We start from the raw sequence: 18,022 nt of genomic DNA, 5'->3' as shown, positions 1-18,022 counted from the left end.
TTTATGGCAGGGTATTTCTGGCATTTTGTAGCTATGGCAAAATGCAGGCAACAAATAGAATCATGTGTCATAGTCTTAAAATGTGTGACCTTTAACTCTGTGAACCTGTAACCATGCAGCACCATTTGAAAGAGTCACCATATGTACAAGGTATTGTATAATGTATATAAAATGACTGTAAGTTCATTCTTCTAGAGAATAAGACAACAGTTATAATTTAGACAAGTGCAAAGACACCAGCACAAAGCAGCTTACTTACATTGACTATAGCTTCCTTTGTCTGAGCCATGTCAGAGATAACACCATCTGTAATAATCAGCAGAACAAAGTACTGGGAACTATCCTTTACGGAAGCAGCATAACTATAGGAAAGAAGGAGACCAATTATTCTTAGTAAAAAAAGAAAAAGCATTATTAAGATAAATGAATGCCGCAGAATTTTTTTTAAGATGTCAGAATTAATATTTCTGCTGCTGTTAATTATGTCACAATGACATCAAACAGTCTTGTGAAATATCACATATTTAGGGGCTTATTTAATTTTCAAGATCAGGTTTTGCTGTGATATGATATGTGTAAGTCACATTTTTTCAATTTCAGTTTCTAAAACCTGCATCTTTGTGGGTTTGAGGAGGCAAGATTTTTATTTTCTATGATTTCCTTATGTAAAAGGATGATTTATTGCTTTTTGAACTGCCTTTCAAGGCTCACACTGGGAGGGGCAGAAAATCATACCATTTCAATTGTTTTGCATGACAGCAGCCTGTGGCAGGACCTGGGAACAGTACAACTCAGGTGCATTTACCAACTCTGGGCACAGTTGCAACTCGGCAGCTACTCATAGCAACAATTACTAATTATTTTACTCATCCAGCCACAGGGAAAAATGACAGCAAAATGACTGCAAATTTACCCAATTTCAGTAATTGATCCCAAATGTATTTCATTCCTGATCCTCTTCCTTCCCTACCATCAGTTAATAGGTGAATGGAATGCAAGTACTTGGGAAACAGCAAGATGATGTTAATGGAATTTATCACACAAGTATTCAATTTATTGGGGTGGGTGGTTCCAGATAACCATGGAACTAGGTAGGCAGAAGAGGCACATGCCTAGGGTGAAAAGGTAGAGGGGCGCAAGACTTTCTGCATATTTTAAAGACGCTTGAGCCACTGTTATGCCAGAATTAAGCCTACGTATAGGCATACAACCTATTATCCAGAATGCCTGGGACCTGGGGTTTTCCAGATAAGGAAATCTTTCTGTAATCTATTAATTTGGCTTTAAATATTAAATGTATGCTGCTAAAATCCAAATGTATCAACCTCTTCATTAACCTGTGAAAATCACACTTTAGTCATTATTATTTCAAGGGTTATTTTTAAGAGCTAAAAATAGTTATTTAGAAACACAATGAAACTGTTGAATAGAGAGAATTCATAATCTCTTTCTTTTCAAGAACATGCAAATAATATCTTTTCTTTTTTTGTGCAACTGCCATCAGTTAAATACGTGTCAGAAATAATTAGAAGATATAAAAATACTCTATACAGGGGCGTAACTATAGAGGAAGCAGACCCTGCGGCTGCAGGGGGGCCCAGGAGGTATAGGGGCCCCATGAGGCCCTAATTCATTTACAATTTCAATAAATATTGGAGAAACAAGTCAACCTCTAAACATTTTGGGGGCCTGAAAAATAATTTGCCGTGGGGCCCAGTAATATCTAGTTACGCTGACTCTATATGTATGAACTTTAAGCCCTGAATATATATAATTTCTTACTATACTGAACTGGTTAAGTATGCATCCGACAGCTTAGTCTGATTCTCATGAATCCTAATGAATTAAGAGTCATCTTCTGGAATCTTGTCTAACAACACACACCCTGAAATTTCTTTACTTGAAGCAATCTGATGCCATACATTTGCTACTAGTTAGTAAAGATGTTTAGTGCCATAATTGTCATGCATCCAACAAAAAAAACAGTAAAATAGATATGGATATTAAGCAAATACTGCAGTTTGAACAATTTAAATACCGTGCGACGTGATTTATCACAGGTGCAAAATTTGTTGGTCCATAGAGCTGTACACCTTTTAAGCTTCTATAATAAGCTTCCATCACTCCATCTATCCCAGTACAGTATGGGTTTTGAGGATTTCCATTCTGCATAAAAGTAAAATACAAGGCAGGATAAGGTAAGGCAAGATGTGAATAAAAAATTCTTTCTACAGATCTACGTTTGTATTAATTAAATGACAACTTTAATACAATAAGGCAGAAAATAAAGATCTGTGCTTACTTAACTAAACCTGAGAACCATGTGCACTACCCTGTGTTGACAACGAGGGGAGTGAATAAACCATACTAACAAAATGGGGACATAACAAGAAAGATTTTTTTCACTACTATGCCAGCTTTTTATTAGAAAGAAACATTAGAAGTATTTGTTGAAATACAAAGTTACATTTAACACGAAGACAAACAAAGACAAGAAACTGCAACTTTTTCAGCTGTAATTTACAGCTTTTTGATCTGAACACTTTTACTAGCAGGTAAGTTTGAGACTTAGTATATAATATGAAGGATGTTTAATCAAGGATAAAATCAACATTCTATTCTTAATGTAACTCCTCACCACTTGAACTCTGTGTTCTTGGCAAACTTATCTAGCTAGTACCAGATATATCACCAGTACTTTTTTATGCTGATGACAAAAATCTCTCTCTTGTCCTGGTATTTCCTCTTCAGTCATATTGCAATTATCCAACTACCTCTCTGACCCTATTGGTTACTAAAACTCAACTTTGGCAATACAGCAGACTGAATCTCCATCCTGTGAGTAAATATAAACAAGTCTATTCCATTTCCACAGGTTTGCTGTCTTAGCATCCTTCATACTGGCCTTACACTCATGCTCATATCCTGTACAATTAATCCAAAATGTTTCTGAAAGGCTCATCTACCTCGCAAACCTCTTCTGCACCTCTGCCAAGTGCTTACCCTGGTTACATACATTCTCATCCCTTACCTAATAAGCACTTTAAAAAAAAACACCCTTCTTTTAACTGCACACCTGATCTAACAAAATTCTATCATTTTAACATGAAACAAAAATGCCTTTCGCATCAAATTTATTTCCAACAACTCTTTTAACTCCTAATTAAGATCGTTATTTCTCCAACATTTCCCTAAAGAGTTAAATGGTTTTATCTCTTATCTGGATTGAAAGAAAGAAATTTCTATTTTTACTTGCTTTTGAAGATACACATCCAATTAAATTCCAAGGCATCTCAAGAAGTTTTAAATTGCAAGTTTTTGTTCTTTTTATTTTAAGATAAATTGTGCAAAACCGTGTGTGAACCATGATAAATCTCCCCTCTGTCCAATGTTATAATTAGTGTGTGAACGAACCCTGTGCAGTGCAATTGCAGAAGTTATCTGTCACAAAATGCTAAACAGCATATTAGTGGTATAATAGTGTGCCACACTGAAAATGACCTCAGACCTAATGTATTTCATTACTCAGTATCATAATGGGAAGAATTTCTGGCTTGAAAAATGTGGTAAAAGGCTGTAAAAAGCCTGTTTTACACTTTTTTTTCCATCTGGCTATACCATAAGCAGTACACAATGTAATGTGTGTGTGTATGTATATTAATGCCATTTTCTTTTACCCTCTTAGATATGCTAAACATTATAAAATCTTATTTTCAATAGAAAAAAAAACCTCACATACCTTCAGTATGTAATTATAAACATGATTAATTTAATAGCTATACTCTGGAATTTAACAGCCACACAATGACAAATCATTTTGTTCACTAAGAAATTCTTCTTATCAGGCTCAAAATTCTGCAGTATAGAGGAGAGCACTCAAATAGCAGTTACTGCTAGAAAAATATTTTATTGACTTCAAATCACACAACATGTTTCGGGCTTAGCCCTTTCTCACTTGAGGATTTGTGCCAAAGTTTGTTTGTGCTGGAGTCTGTTTAAGGTGGCCATAGATGTTAGACCAACCTTATCTTGAAACTATTGTTTAAATGTACGATTCGTCCATCAACTAAAAAGACCATTTCAAGAGATATCTTCTAGTTGAAACCAGAAAAACTGTGGGTAGCTGCCTTCTTGGCCCTGCAAACAATTGGACAATGGATATATTTCACTGTGATCAATGAAAAATTTCTAACCTGCCCGATCGATTTTCTGATCAGAGTCAGGTGAAAAATCGTAAGATACAGGATAAAGGATTTGTCGGATCATACTAAAATTGGTCATTAAGGAGAGAAAAATCTTAACTATGATGATCTCTATGCTCTAGCACATGTGCTGGTAAAAGGAGCCCCCTAAAACAAATAAAAGAGCTTACTGAAAATCTGATTTCTGCGTAAATAGAAACAAATGAAGAGAAATGCTGAGAGGACATGGTATACCATTTTTAACGGATTATATTTAGAAAGTTTCTAATTTCAGTATGATCTTTATTTGCATTTTATTTAATGTAGTTCCTCTTTAAAGCTGACCATAGATGTTCAGATTTTTAAAAGATCAGATCCTCATCGTGAGACCACGATTTTCTCTGAATGATCGTACGATCGTACAAATTGACCATCAACTAAAAAGACCAATTTGCCAGGAAAACAAAGGGGAGCTGCCTGCTTGGCCCTGCAAACATAGATAGATTGCACTGGGACCGGCAAAGATTTTTTAACCTGGCCGATCAATTTCCTGACAGATGTCGGCCGAAAAATCGTAAGACGGTCGATCGTTCGAATCCCACTAACCGCACGATAATTTCGAAGGATTGGTCGGACTTCGCTAAAATCGGTCGTTCGGCAAGAAGAATCGTCACGACTATGGGGAGCTTTAGGATATCCATTCTTGTAGTTGCACAAACTGTGGTCAAGCTTTACCAACAGAAAGTTAAGTGGTAAATAGACAGCTTAGAAAAAGAGTGACAGGAAAAAAGGGATGGCTAGTTAAAGTTGTGTTGCCAAACAGAAAGACTTGAATCTTTTTCAATCTAAGGGGGTTATTTATCAACGTTCGAATTGATCTCAATATTTTCTGGAAAAAAGTCAGACCAAATCCGCACAGGTTTTTTTGGGTTTATTTATTAATACACTTTCCCCAAAATGTTGTTTGCGGGAAAAAATTGGAAAAAACCCCCAGAAAAATCAGATTTTCATGATTTTTTCGGATTTTTCATCTGATTTTCACAATTTTTTTTGATTTTTCACCCGAAAACTCAGAATTTTGCCCGAAACTCAGAAAACTTTGGGGGATTGCCAAAAACCCAGCGCACATCAAACAATCATTGGGACTTCTCCTATTGACTTATATGCAACCTCGACAGGTCTGAGATTTTCAGATTCTGACTTTTCCATCATCGGGGTTTAATAAATTTGGAAAAATTCATGATTTTTTTTTAAAAGTCAGATTTTATAATAAAAAAAAATCACAAATTTTTCGTGTTGCATTCGAAATTTAGTAAATAACCCCCTAAGTGTATCATCTAAGTTCATTCTTGGCACCCACAGAGGTTTTTTGGAGGGGGGGGCAGACTTGTCAAAGAAGAATAAGCTTATAGTTTTAGAGCACTCCTTTATAGTCGGAGATGGAGAGCACTTAATTTATCAGTTTCATGTTTAAAGTATTGGGAGAGGGCAACAGGTGCACTGAATTTAAAAATAAAAGCTTAATGGCAAAGGAGTAGCAGCCTTCTAATTGATTATTAGATAATTACAGGTACTGAAGCAGCACCATGCCCCAATAGGTAGGCACATACCCCTAGAAATTAATTAAAGCAGGCAGATCATATTCAATCAAATAGAATGCGGTACAGAAACAATGTCTTACCAAAGCAAATTCATGACATACTCTTCCATCTGGTGGCAACTTTGCTCCAAATCCCAGTGCTGGAAACATTTTATCACTGTCATAATCCTGAATGATTTCTCCTACTGCTTTTAATGCCATGCCATATGCATTTAGCTGATAAGGATTCATATAATGTAATGAGGTTGGCTGTGCTGGGTTACCTGGAAAAAAATATACAATCATTTGACTACATCACTGATTGGCTGATCAATCTTTTTAGGTAACCAACATCAAGGAGTAGATTTATCAGTGGTCAGGGGAAACAATTTTAATGTTTTTCTCCACTGAATAAAATTCACACATTTATCACACCACTCTAAGTGAAAAGCTGAAAAAAATTTTCAGCAAAAAAAACCTGCATTGTGTTAATGTTTTTCCACAACATATTGGAATCTAAAGCAGACTTTCATGGTTTTGATTAATAACATTGAACATTTTCACCTCCCCAAAGCTGGGAAACATTTTCTTGGTGAAAAAAAACAAACACAGAAAGTAGGGAAATATTTTGAAAACCCAACCAGCACATTCAAATGTATTTGCATTCAGTGAAAAGTTTTCAGTGAAAATTCAGTTAAAGGGGTTGTTCACCTTCAATGTACAAATCTTATGAAACCACTAACAATGCTCTCAATGTGTTAGAAAACCCATTTTCCATAACAAAAAGTAAAAATGCCATTGTAAAAGCTAATTTTTATACCTATTAACTCACTCCTTCTCCTGTCTCTCAGACCAGTTTTCTGAAGTAATGGGAGTGGCCTATTTTGAACCTGACACACCAAGAACTTCCTATATGATGACATCATCATGCCCAGGCTTTGCCCTTACTTGTTTCCTATTGGATGTTGATACTGCCCTCCTCCTAGTAATTTATTGGGTGCTTGTGAACTGTAACCGGTCACATAATTTGAATGGTCATTGGTTGATTGGCAGAGGTTAACAGACGCAGCATATAAACAAACCTGCCTTGCAACAAACAATCACACAGCCAAGCAGACAAATGCTGCAGAAAAGGAAGGAGCAACATTGTTCTCCCAATTCTGGCACTCTCCTTCTGCCTAGACTAAAACTGAATGGAGTTCCAAAGGGGTGCAACCTTTTCTGGGAATAAATACTGGCTTTTCTATATTTTTATCTTTTAATACCTTTGGCATTAAGCATAATGTCAGTTATTTACAAAATTGCAACAAAAACCAGCACTGACTTGCTGAGAAACGTATGTAACTTACACATCTAGCAGGGACAGTAGGGCTGCCACCTCACACTTTTAAAACCAAACACATATGAAATCCACAGCCTGCATGGCTAATTATCAACTCGTTTAGATGCTGCAGACTGAACTGATTTCTGTGCAGCCATGTATCATGCACCTAAATGAATTGCTAATTAGCCATGCAGGCTGTGGATTTCATATGTGTTTGGTTTTAAAAGGGTGAGGTGGAAACCCTAAGTGATTTTGTGCGCTCTCCCGGGGGGGGGGGGGGCAGTAATTTACCTAGGAAAACGATACCTTTTTTAAGTGTTTAAGTGTTCCACTTCTGGAAATACTTCTGGAAATACCAAAAAATTTAAAAGTTATATTTTTCATGATATAGGGATCTATACCAGAAAAATATTTTACTTTATGCACAAAAATTCAACTCATTTGAAAAGCCTCAAGCTCATACAAATAGTCAGCTGCTGAATAATGATTTTTTAAGAGGTAAATACACAAAATAATACATGCCCCCCCCCCAAATAATATATTTCTGGAAAGTACAAGTGTCATCTCCCATAGTATCCATTTTAAAAATGATTTCTTTTTTCTCTGTAATAATAAAATAGTCGCTTGTACTTGAGCCCAACTAAGATATAATTAATCCTTATTGGAAGCAAAACCAGCCTATTGGGTTTATTTAATGTTTACATGATTTTCTAGTAGACTTAAGGTATGAAGATCCAAATTATGGAAAGATCCATTATCCGTAAAACTGCAGGTCCCAAGCACCTCAATCCCCCCCAATCTGCACAGTTGAAGTCTCTGCAGTACACAGCCCACACTCCCCCTCCCTCTCACAAACTTGTAACAGTTTCTCTTCAGTAACTGAAAGCTGCTCAAATTCCCCAGCACAGGAAGCAGTGGCAGATTGACAGCAGACATAGCCAATAGGAGTTAAGTTAGCTGCCAGTACAATGTGTGATGTCATATAAGGAAGAGGAAGTGAACACTGTAGTGTTTTTGGGGGTCAGTGACCCCCTCCCAGCACAGGGTCTGTGTGGAACTGAAGGATTAGTACAGGGACACTTCTGAGGTGAATATCTCTTGAACTGTACTTTTTCTGTTAACTATTTCTATGGAAAAGTTTCTTCTATTCATGTGAACTGTTAGATTTGTCATTTTGTTACAAAGGGGAACAACCCCTTTAAGTTTCACAGGAAAAATAAATAGAAGATTGAAAGCAAAAACAAAGACTTAAGGTAGGAAAAAACACACATTGGCATCCTATTGAAAAAATAAAATATGCTGTATTTAGCAGATTGGGGATTAAAACCACCAAGGTTTAAGACAATCTAAGAATGATATGTCCTTAAATTTCTATACCTTCTCCATCTGTGATATTTTACTGATAGGTATGCAAACCAACTACTTTAGTTTTCATTATGGTTCACGCAATGCTTTACTATATAATTGAATATCATAAAAAAAAAATTTTCTACAATTATAGTACAGGTATGGGATCTTTTATCCGGAAACGTTTAGTTATGTCGTGACTTTCTCAAGGGTGAAGTACTGTATAGAGTAGGCTCTCGGATGTGCTCTGTATATCAGTTGAAATGGGCGGGGGAAGGATTTCCTCCTCCCCCCCCTTCCCATTTCAACTGATATAAAGAGCAGTCGGGACACGAGAAAATGCAATGGGAACAGATTTAAACTAAGTTTTTGATGAACAATCATTCTCTGCTAAATTGTAGGTCCAATATATCCTTATTTGAATAAAGGTTCTGATACAAATTTACATCAGGGGAGTGTGTCCCTTCTTTTATGTTTATAAGTAGACTTTGCCTGCTTGGGACCAGCAGATTAAGGAGGCATCACCCCATATGGAACATTTGTTGGAGTTGTTGATAACCCTTGGAGTATCGAACATTTGTATTTGACCTTCGGAGTACTTTTTTTTTACCCTCCCTTTATTTTTTTATTTTTTTTATATATTCTTTATTTTTCGTTTTTAAAAGACAAAATACACACAATAAACAGCAAGACTGATATAGAAGAGTTACATGCATACATATCCTGAGAGTAGCATTCATGGACTATCGCACGTTGCAAGGTAGTAATCGAAGTGTAGTCTTAGTCACATATACAATTTCCATAGCAATGAGTACAGAGAGTTTTAACCATATACCTCAAAGTAGAGTCATGTATGCACGTTATACATCAATAACAAGGGGAGGGGGGGGACACAGTTCCAATGCAAAACCATTAATTCCCCTCTCAGCAAACGAGGGGGAATACTAAACCCGAGTATGTAACATCCTATGAGTTGTTTCAAGGTCACCCTGAGCTGTCTTGGACATACAGGTAGAGGGACAGAGAAACAGAGTACGCAATTAACTGACCAGCATATTAGTATAATCAGGTGATTCTCTAAAGACGACCCACGTCAACCATGTGCGGACAAAATTGTCCTGTGTTTTGTTGGAATAAGAGAGCAATTCTTCATTGCGCATGATAGAATTAAGTTCCTTTATCCAGTCCCCTACGGGCGGGGTAACACTTTGTTTCCAATATCTGGGAATAACTGATCTTGCCGCCGTTAGGGCGAAAGCAACCAATGCCTTCCGCACAATAATGGTTTGTGGAGGAGGTATTGATAAAAGGGCCATCCCAGGGTCAATGGGGAGGTCTATAGCCGTCACTTTAGATATACATTGTATTATAGAGACCCAATAGGTTCGAATCATAGGACACTCCCACCACATATGCAGCATATCCCCCATGTGTAAATTACACCTCCAGCATTTGTTAGAGGAGTTTGGGAACATCTTATGAAGGACCACCGGGCACCGATACCATCGGGACAAAATTTTATAATTCGTCTCTTGCGCTTTACAGGCTGTTGCCATCGTATGTGTTAGCTTAAAGCTTACGTCCCACTCTTTCTCGGTAATGTTGCGTTTGATATCAGCTGCCCATTTTGTAGTGTAACCAGGTAACTGCAACTGTTTCAGATTGCGAATGATATTGTAAATCTGCGAAATGGTATGTTGTGGTGGGGCCTTAGCTAGACATAGCTCATCAAATGGCGTTGTATCCGTCAATAACTTAACCTTTTCAGAGTGTGTGTGGAACCAATGTACTAACTGGTGATGCATAAATTGAAAGGAGAAAGAGTTCCCTGGCTCAGCAACAATAGCGTGAAGGGGGGCTATGCCATTAGAACTTCTGACTGAGGTAAATGTCAAAGTGTCACGCCCACGTTTATGTAAAAACCCCTTACTCAAAGTACCTGGAGGGAAACTAGGATTACCAATCAGCGGGGTCATGGGTCCCGGGTTACTTGAGATGGCGATTGATCTGGATAATTTATCCCACATAGAGAGTGTAAGTTGCGTAACTAGGGGGAGAAGTTGTCTATTAAGTCTGTCAGATACTTTCAGCCAAGGAAGCGCTGTTATGGGCTGCTTCATCTGGTTTTGCTCAAGCTTTACCCATAGTTTGCAAGTGGTGTGATGGAAGCAGTCCACTATACGCTGGCAATTGGCCGCCTGGCAATAAGTATGCAAATCTGGGAGCCCTAAGCCTCCTTTCCGTTTGTGGGTAAATAGAATAGACCGTTTCGATCTCGGCGATTTGTTGTCCCAAACAAATCGTATCAAAATAGTATTGACCTTCTGGATCATCCCTGGAGGCGGTGGATGAGGTATGGTCTGGAAGTTATATAAGTATTTTGGCAAAATAACCATTTTTATTGCGTTGATCCTGCCAAACCATGACAGGTGCAACAACTCCCAAGAACTGATATCTTGTTTCAATTGAGCTAACAATGTATTGTAATTCAATGTTGCCGTCTGGCTCAAATCTCTGGGGATTTGAATGCCTACGTATTTAAGCGAATGAGACTGCCAGGAAAACGGAAAATTCTCCTGTATTCGCCTGGCTTCTCCCGGGGTCAACGAAATATCTAAAGCTTCAGATTTTGTGACATTTACTTTAAAGTTACTAAACTTCCCAAAATTAACCAATTCCGCAAGTAAGGGCGGAGTGGATAGGAATGGAGATTTAAGAAATATTAAGAGGTCATCTGCGAATGCGGCAGTCTTGATCTCCTGACCCGCAATTGTGGGCCCCAATATCAGCTGATTCGATCTAATCGCTTGCAAAAGGTGTTCCATCGCCAAAATGTATAACAATGGAGATAAGGGACACCCCTGACGAGTTCCATTCGCTAAACTAAACGGTTCAGACAGGATCCCGTTAATTCTAATCCTAGCAGTGGGAACAGTATAAAGGGCCATTACCTTAGATATAAACCGCTCACCCCATCCCACCTGCAGCATTGCCGCTTTAAGGAAGGCCCAACTCACCCTATCGAAGGCCTTCTCCGCATCCAGTGACAATAAAAGCACCGGGGTTTTCCCCGTTTGAACAGTCTGTATAAGAGAGAAGACCTTCAAGGTATTATCTCTCGCTTCTCTCCCGGGCACAAAACCCACCTGATCTGGGTGTATCAAATCATTCAACAACGGCTTAATTCTGTTACCCAGCAGTTTTGCGTACAATTTGGTATCTACGTTCAACAACGAAATGGGTCTATAGCTGGTACAATTCTTCGGGTCTTTGCCCGGTTTTAAAATTAAGGTGATGGTAGCCTCCAAGAATGCCAGGGAGGGAGGCGAGAGATCTGAGATGGAGTTATAAGCCGCTAGCATTGCCGGAGCCAAATTCCCTCCCAGGGATTTGTATATTCCCACTGAGAAACCATCAGGACCCGGGCTCTTTCCGCTCGGAGTTGTGGTAATGGCTGCCTTAAGTTCCTCTGCTGTAAAAGGCTGAGCTAATGTTTCCTGCAGGGACGGGTCGTGATTTGTTATGCGAGATGAGTTTTTGATATAATCCAACATTTGTGGGGAAATGTTTGATGCGGCGGGATTGTTGATATTGTATAGTGCCTGATAGTACTGCTTAAAGGTCTCAGCCACCTCCGAGGAGAGGTGAGTGGTCGAGCCATCTGGAGTGCTAATATGGGGAATGTAGGTGGCCAAATGTTTCCTCTTTAACTGTCTAGCCAGTAAACTCCCACATTTACTGCCAATCTCATAGAACCGACCCTTACACCGTTCAATAAATTTCTTATAGCGTTGATGAGTGAGAGCTAACAATTCCTGACGAGCCTTAGTCAACTCACCAAATACCTGTAGGGACAGAGATTGTTTGTGGGATCGTTCCAAGGATTGAATTTTAAGAATTAACTCCTGCATAACTTTAGCCCTTTGTTTCTTAAGTCTCGCTCCGTGTTTAATCAACGAACCCCGCAACATACACTTCAGAGTTTCCCATTTAGTTAGACACGGGGTAAGGTCTTCTTTATGATCGGATTCGAAATTAGAAATTACCTCTCTTAATTCAGCAAGACAAGGGGCATCATCCAGTAAGGATTCATTAAGTCGCCAAGACCAAGCACGTATGGGAAGGTCAGGGACATTCAGATCTAAATGGACCGGGTGGTGATCTGAACAAGTCTGAGCCCCGATTTCTGTGTTTCTGACCCAATCCAGGACATGATGGGAGATGAAAAGGTAGTCAATCCGACTATATTGGTTATGTGGAATAGAATAATGGGTATAATCCTTAACGGTCGGGTGTTGAAACCTCCAACTATCCACTAATTGATGGGAATGAAACATTGTTTTAGCTTTTTTCAGTTGGCGATAGGGGATACTCGATTTCCCAGTGGATACATCTAATAGGGGCTCCAGCGCTATGTTCAGATCTCCCCCCACAACCACAACTCCCTCCATCAAATTGGACAAAAATTGAAACGACTTCTCTAAGAATTGGGGCTGTTGAACATTCGGAGCGTAGCAATTGACTATGGTCATAATAGATTTCTGTATCTCAATTTTTACTGCAAGTATACGCCCCGAGTCATCTTTCTTGGTGTCAATCAAGTGATGGGTACAGTTGCGGTGTATGGCTATCGCTGTTCCCTTTGTCCTAGCCTCTGGATTGTCATTAAAAAACCAGGTAGTATAGTATTTGTTGGTGAACACAGGCCTATGTCCTTCCTTAAAATGCGTTTCCTGCAAAAGTAGGATATCTGTTCTAGACTTATGCATTTCGTATAGCAATTGTGACCTTTTCTCTGGAGTGTTCATGCCTCTGCAATTTAGAGTGGAGATTCTAATATTAGCCATTATCCAAAATTACCAAAAACCAAACTGCAGGGCATGAACTCCTCGGGCTCGGGGGATGAGGCAATTGGAACTGTGTCAAGGGAATCGGGATTTCACATACAAACAATAAACAAAAAACTAAGTACACAACTGTGATCACGGGTCTCATGCCCATGTTTTCCCTAGTGTGGGGAGCAAAGTCGGGCGCCAGTACCATGTCTTACTGGAGAGCACACTAGAGAGGGGTGTAAAAGAGGAAAAGGGGCCTCCAAAGCCGCCAAGAACAAACTGGAATAATGATATTTTTTTTTTTTTTTTTTTTCCCCTAAATTGTAAGTTTTGAACTAGAAAAGTAGGAAACAGGCATAGCACCGTGGGAGATCGCTACAGAGAAGGCTAACAGGTACGTATGCATCTGAAAGTCACAAATACTCGTGAGCCTGATGTGCGCCTGCACACGCACTGCCACTCAGGATGATTAAGGATACAGAGAAGTAGTGGCAATCTAAGGCCTCTCGTGCAGACCCACATTCAGGCCACTCGTATCAACCAGAAAAGGCACATATAGTAGGCACAAACCTAGTAACAGCAGTAGTAGCAGGACCCTCTCACATATCAGTAATACAGAGCATTGGAATATGCAGACGAAGTTGCAGATAGTAAAACAAGAGGAAAGAAGTGGAGGGAGGAAAGACAGAAATAAACAAGATAGAGATAAAGGCATAGGCATTAATATCTCACGTCTCCCAGAAGAGCTGCCATCGATTACTAGTACAGTCACACAGGTATCTCATCAAGGGAGTCGGCCAAAGCACTGGATAGGCAAACAGGAGTCCCGGCCAATATTACAGTCCTGGGTAAAGCTGTATAGAGGTGTCGATGACTCAGACAGGGTCGGAAGCTCCAAACTTTCAGGGTGGTCTCCTCTGCGGGTCCCAAGCGAGTTGATTCCAATCCGGAACCGAGATCTGGGGTAAGCCGAGCCGTTTCGTGAAATCCTCCAAGTCCGCTGGGGATCGCAGCACCGCCGTGCGACCTCTATCAGATGCAATTAAGGCGAATGGAAAGCCCCACCGATATTTGATACCCTTGTCTTGCAAGGCCTGCAACAATGGGCGAAGCCCTCTCCTTTGCCTTAGCGTGTATTTGGAGAGGTCAGAAAACAACTTGAGTTTAGCACCATCAAAGTCAATTTCACCTTTATCATTCGCCTTCCGCATAATCATCTCCTTCTCCGCATAGAAATGGACCCTGCAAATGACATCCCTTGGATATTTAGCCTCCGGGTTGAAAGGCCGTAGTTCCCGGTGTACACGGTCCATTTCCAGGTGGGTACCGTCTGGCCGACCCAGTAAGCTATTGAAAATGTCCTGGATGGAGACACGCAAATCCTCCGGCCCTGTAGCTTCTGGTAGGCCCTTAATGCGGATATTGTTCCGGCGGCTCCTATTTTCCTGGTCATCCAGGTGTTGCTGTAGCTGGAGCAGTTGCCGTGACTGGGCGTCAATCACTGCTTGCATGGACTCCGCCTTCTTGGAGTGTTCCCCATGTTGATCCTCAAGCCTCGTTACTTTAGCGCCCAAATGTTGGATGTGCTTGTTAATAGTCGTGATCTCACCCCGCAAAGATTGTTCCAACTGTGCCATCTGCATGGTAAAATCAGTTTTCGTGGGGAGATTGCCAATGAGGCTCCTAATGGCCTGCATATCCGCGGAATAAACACCATGTGTAGGTGGCAGGTGTGAATGCGCCATTACAACGTCCGCCATTAAGGGTCGCCCCCTCGTGTCTTGGTCAATGGCACATGTTAGCGACTCAGCCAGAGTGCAGGAGCCAGGGAGTGGGGGTTGCGACTGTTGAATATACACTGCTGCAGAGCAGTCAGGGGGCCGGGCCGCGCAGCACTCAGACTGTAAGGCCCGCGACTCATGGGCCTTGCCCCACTCCCCCCCGTCGCCACTGCTCCACTCCAGAGAACCCTCGGCAATAGGCGTATGAGGAACAACAGTACTTGCCGTGTTGTGTGCTGGGGAGACTGCACCGTCACCTGGCTGTGGGTTGCGCCGAGGTGTCGTGGAGGTAGAATTACCGCTTTCCCGGGCCGCCTCCTCATCTAGGCCTGCTTCCCAAGATGGCCGCCACTGACGGTCTTTCTGACTGCCATTGCCCTCCTTGGCGTTAAAGAAGGATTGTATTCCGCTCTTAGAGGGTACTTCTTGTCGAGGGGATTTCGCCTTCTGTTTCCCACGTTTAGTCATCCTATATCGCAATTATCTCGGCTTTGGAGGCCCTTTGTCTCTGGAGCTCTCAACACATGCGACTGCACAGGTACAGCGTCAGGCCACGCCCCCTTACCCTCCCTTTATACACACTTTATTTGTGTGCATTATTCATTTCTACACACAACTGCATTAAACCAGTTAGTGCTCCTTTTCTCTTATATACATCTTTTATGAAGATCCAAATTACAGATCCATTATCTGAAAAACCCCAGGTCCTGAGCATTCTGGATAACCAGTCCCATAGCCATACCAAGAATGTTTAAAAATAATTCTGGATGCATTGTGTGCAGTATGTTTGTTATGCTAAATTCAAAAAAAGAACATGTAGTGATCTGCACATAAACCTGTATTATTTAAGGTAACAGAATAAAGGCTGTGAATAAAAATAGGCAGTCACCTAGTAGATATGTATAGATAAATATCTATAGATATTTATATAGATATGGAATAAAATCAACACTACGGGGCACATTTACCACTTTGAATTTTGAAGTGGTAAAACTTCGAAATTCGACCATCAAATTGTAGAAATTCGTTAGTCAACGGTTTTTTTGACAGAATTTAGCTGTTTTCGATCAAATTCAAATCATTCGATCGATCGTAGAAATCGTTCAAATTGATCGATCGATTTTCAAAAAAAAAAATATAACTTCTAAAAACTAAAAATACTGGCTATGGGTTCTAGGAGGTCCCCATAGGGTACAATAGCAATTCGGCAGGTTTAAGGTGGCGAAGTGTTGAAGTCAACGTTTTCTTAAAGAGGCAGTACTTCGATTTTCGAATGGTCGAATATTCAAAGTTTTTTCAATTTGAAACTAATTTTGGCCTATTCGATGGTCGAAGTACCCAAAAATTACTTTGAAATTCGAAGTTTTTGAATTCAAAAATTCACTTTGAATTCACTTCGACCCTTAGTAAATGTGCCCCTATATGTAATATATATATTTAGAAGCAGTACATGAATGGAATACGTTATCCAGAAATTAAGCTCAGAATTAGGGAAATATCATCTCCCATTTTATCCAAAAAAAATCCAAATATTTAAAAATGATTTTCTTTTTCTCCGTAATAACCAAACAGTACCTTGTACTTGATCCAAACCAATACACAAATCCTTATAGGAAGAACCAGCCTATTATTTATGCCTATATTTACATGATTTTTTAGTTGACTTAAGGAATGTAGATCCAAATTGTGAAAATATTCATTATGCAGAAAAGCCCCAGGTCCTGAGCATTCTGGATAACGGGTCCCATACCTCTGCAATAAAATATGTGAGTGCCTACGGTGAGGCAGTGTTTGGAAAAGTCAAAACTGTACTATATGTCATAGATAAAGCACAAATAAATGGTATATTTTATCAATAAATTAAGACAAGAGTTCTAAAAGAGTTAGAACTTATGAAGATATAAGAAAGTATACTTAAGAAAGAAAATAAATGAATGTTAGAAATTGGCATAACAGGAAAAGCGGAGATAAAATGCTCTCACTTTTACAGCAGTAAAAAGTAGCACTTAGGCAATGTTGAAAAAAAAGTTCTTAACACAGGATTCCTCATACTACTGCAGCTATCCCCAACAGAGATTTCTAACTGAAAACACAATTAAGTCCAGGTAGAAAAGAATAAGAACATACATTAATAGAGTAACATCTTCTTATCTGTGCACTTTGCTGTGTAGTGCCCTTGTTCTGGCCTTGGCTACACAAGGTGACCTGCTACTATATAGTATTTTTGGGCACTGTTGATGATCCTCTGGCACCATATAAATTTGTTAAAAAGCAACACAACTCCCTTCTCAAGAGGTGCCCCATTATTAACACTGAAGCTATGAACATTAAATAAAATATTTTAAAACAATAATACTGAAGCAAAGTGCATTGTACTTCACAAATACATTTTATGACACCATTGGTCCCAAGTTTTCTAGTATATAGCAAAATATTTTTTGTGAATATTTATCATTGTTGTTTTAATGCTCATACAGTTGGCAGATAATCAACTCTTAAAAATAATTGTATAACATATAACTATGAAGTGTGTGAGGTAACCATATCATGCCTCTTTATGAGCTTGCATGCTTTGATTGATGTGTCTCAAGCCAGTGCTGCATGGACACAATGTTGAATTTTAACCAACTTATTTATTCTGATCATCTGCCCAGAACAAAATGGTTCTGCCAACTGGTTGGCCACCACTATTATAGAATAAAACTTTCAATTTCCAGCTCCAGTTTAGGAGTATAATTGCCATTGCCATTGTTGGTTTAGTTGCAAGTGATTGCTTATTGATGTGATTGTGTATTGATGTAGGCATTCAGTTGGCAGAGCCATTTGCTTTTGGAGATGCCTCCCTTACATCATGAAGTTCCTTTTGTTACTGCAATAAACCTTGTATTTTGTAAAACGGAAGTTTGGCTTGAAATTAATATTTCTTAAAAATTTCTATTAAAAAAATGTTAAAACCAAAAAATTGATTTAAAAAA

General features: G+C 39.4%; 1 protein-coding gene across 2 annotated transcripts in view; it reads right to left on the bottom strand.

The window, feature by feature from the left end:
* Positions 1-18,022, bottom strand: part of LOC108713084 (copine-8) — a 134,801-nt gene that overhangs the window by 11,188 nt on the left and 105,591 nt on the right. For both annotated transcript variants that reach the window (XM_018255792.2, XM_041588502.1), the window contains 3 exons: positions 5,863-6,044; positions 2,039-2,166; positions 260-362 (listed from right to left, as the gene is read on the bottom strand). In XM_018255792.2, coding sequence (XP_018111281.1) covers positions 260-362; positions 2,039-2,166; positions 5,863-6,044 — 413 coding nt within the window. The remainder of the gene's footprint in view (positions 1-259; positions 363-2,038; positions 2,167-5,862; positions 6,045-18,022) is intronic.

The sequence above is a fragment of the Xenopus laevis genome, chromosome 3S (assembly GCF_017654675.1).
Source record: "Xenopus laevis strain J_2021 chromosome 3S, Xenopus_laevis_v10.1, whole genome shotgun sequence".
Taxonomy (NCBI): Eukaryota; Metazoa; Chordata; class Amphibia; order Anura; family Pipidae; genus Xenopus; species Xenopus laevis.
Note: the sequence above shows the minus strand (reverse complement) of the source record. Positions and strands in the feature narration are given on the sequence as shown.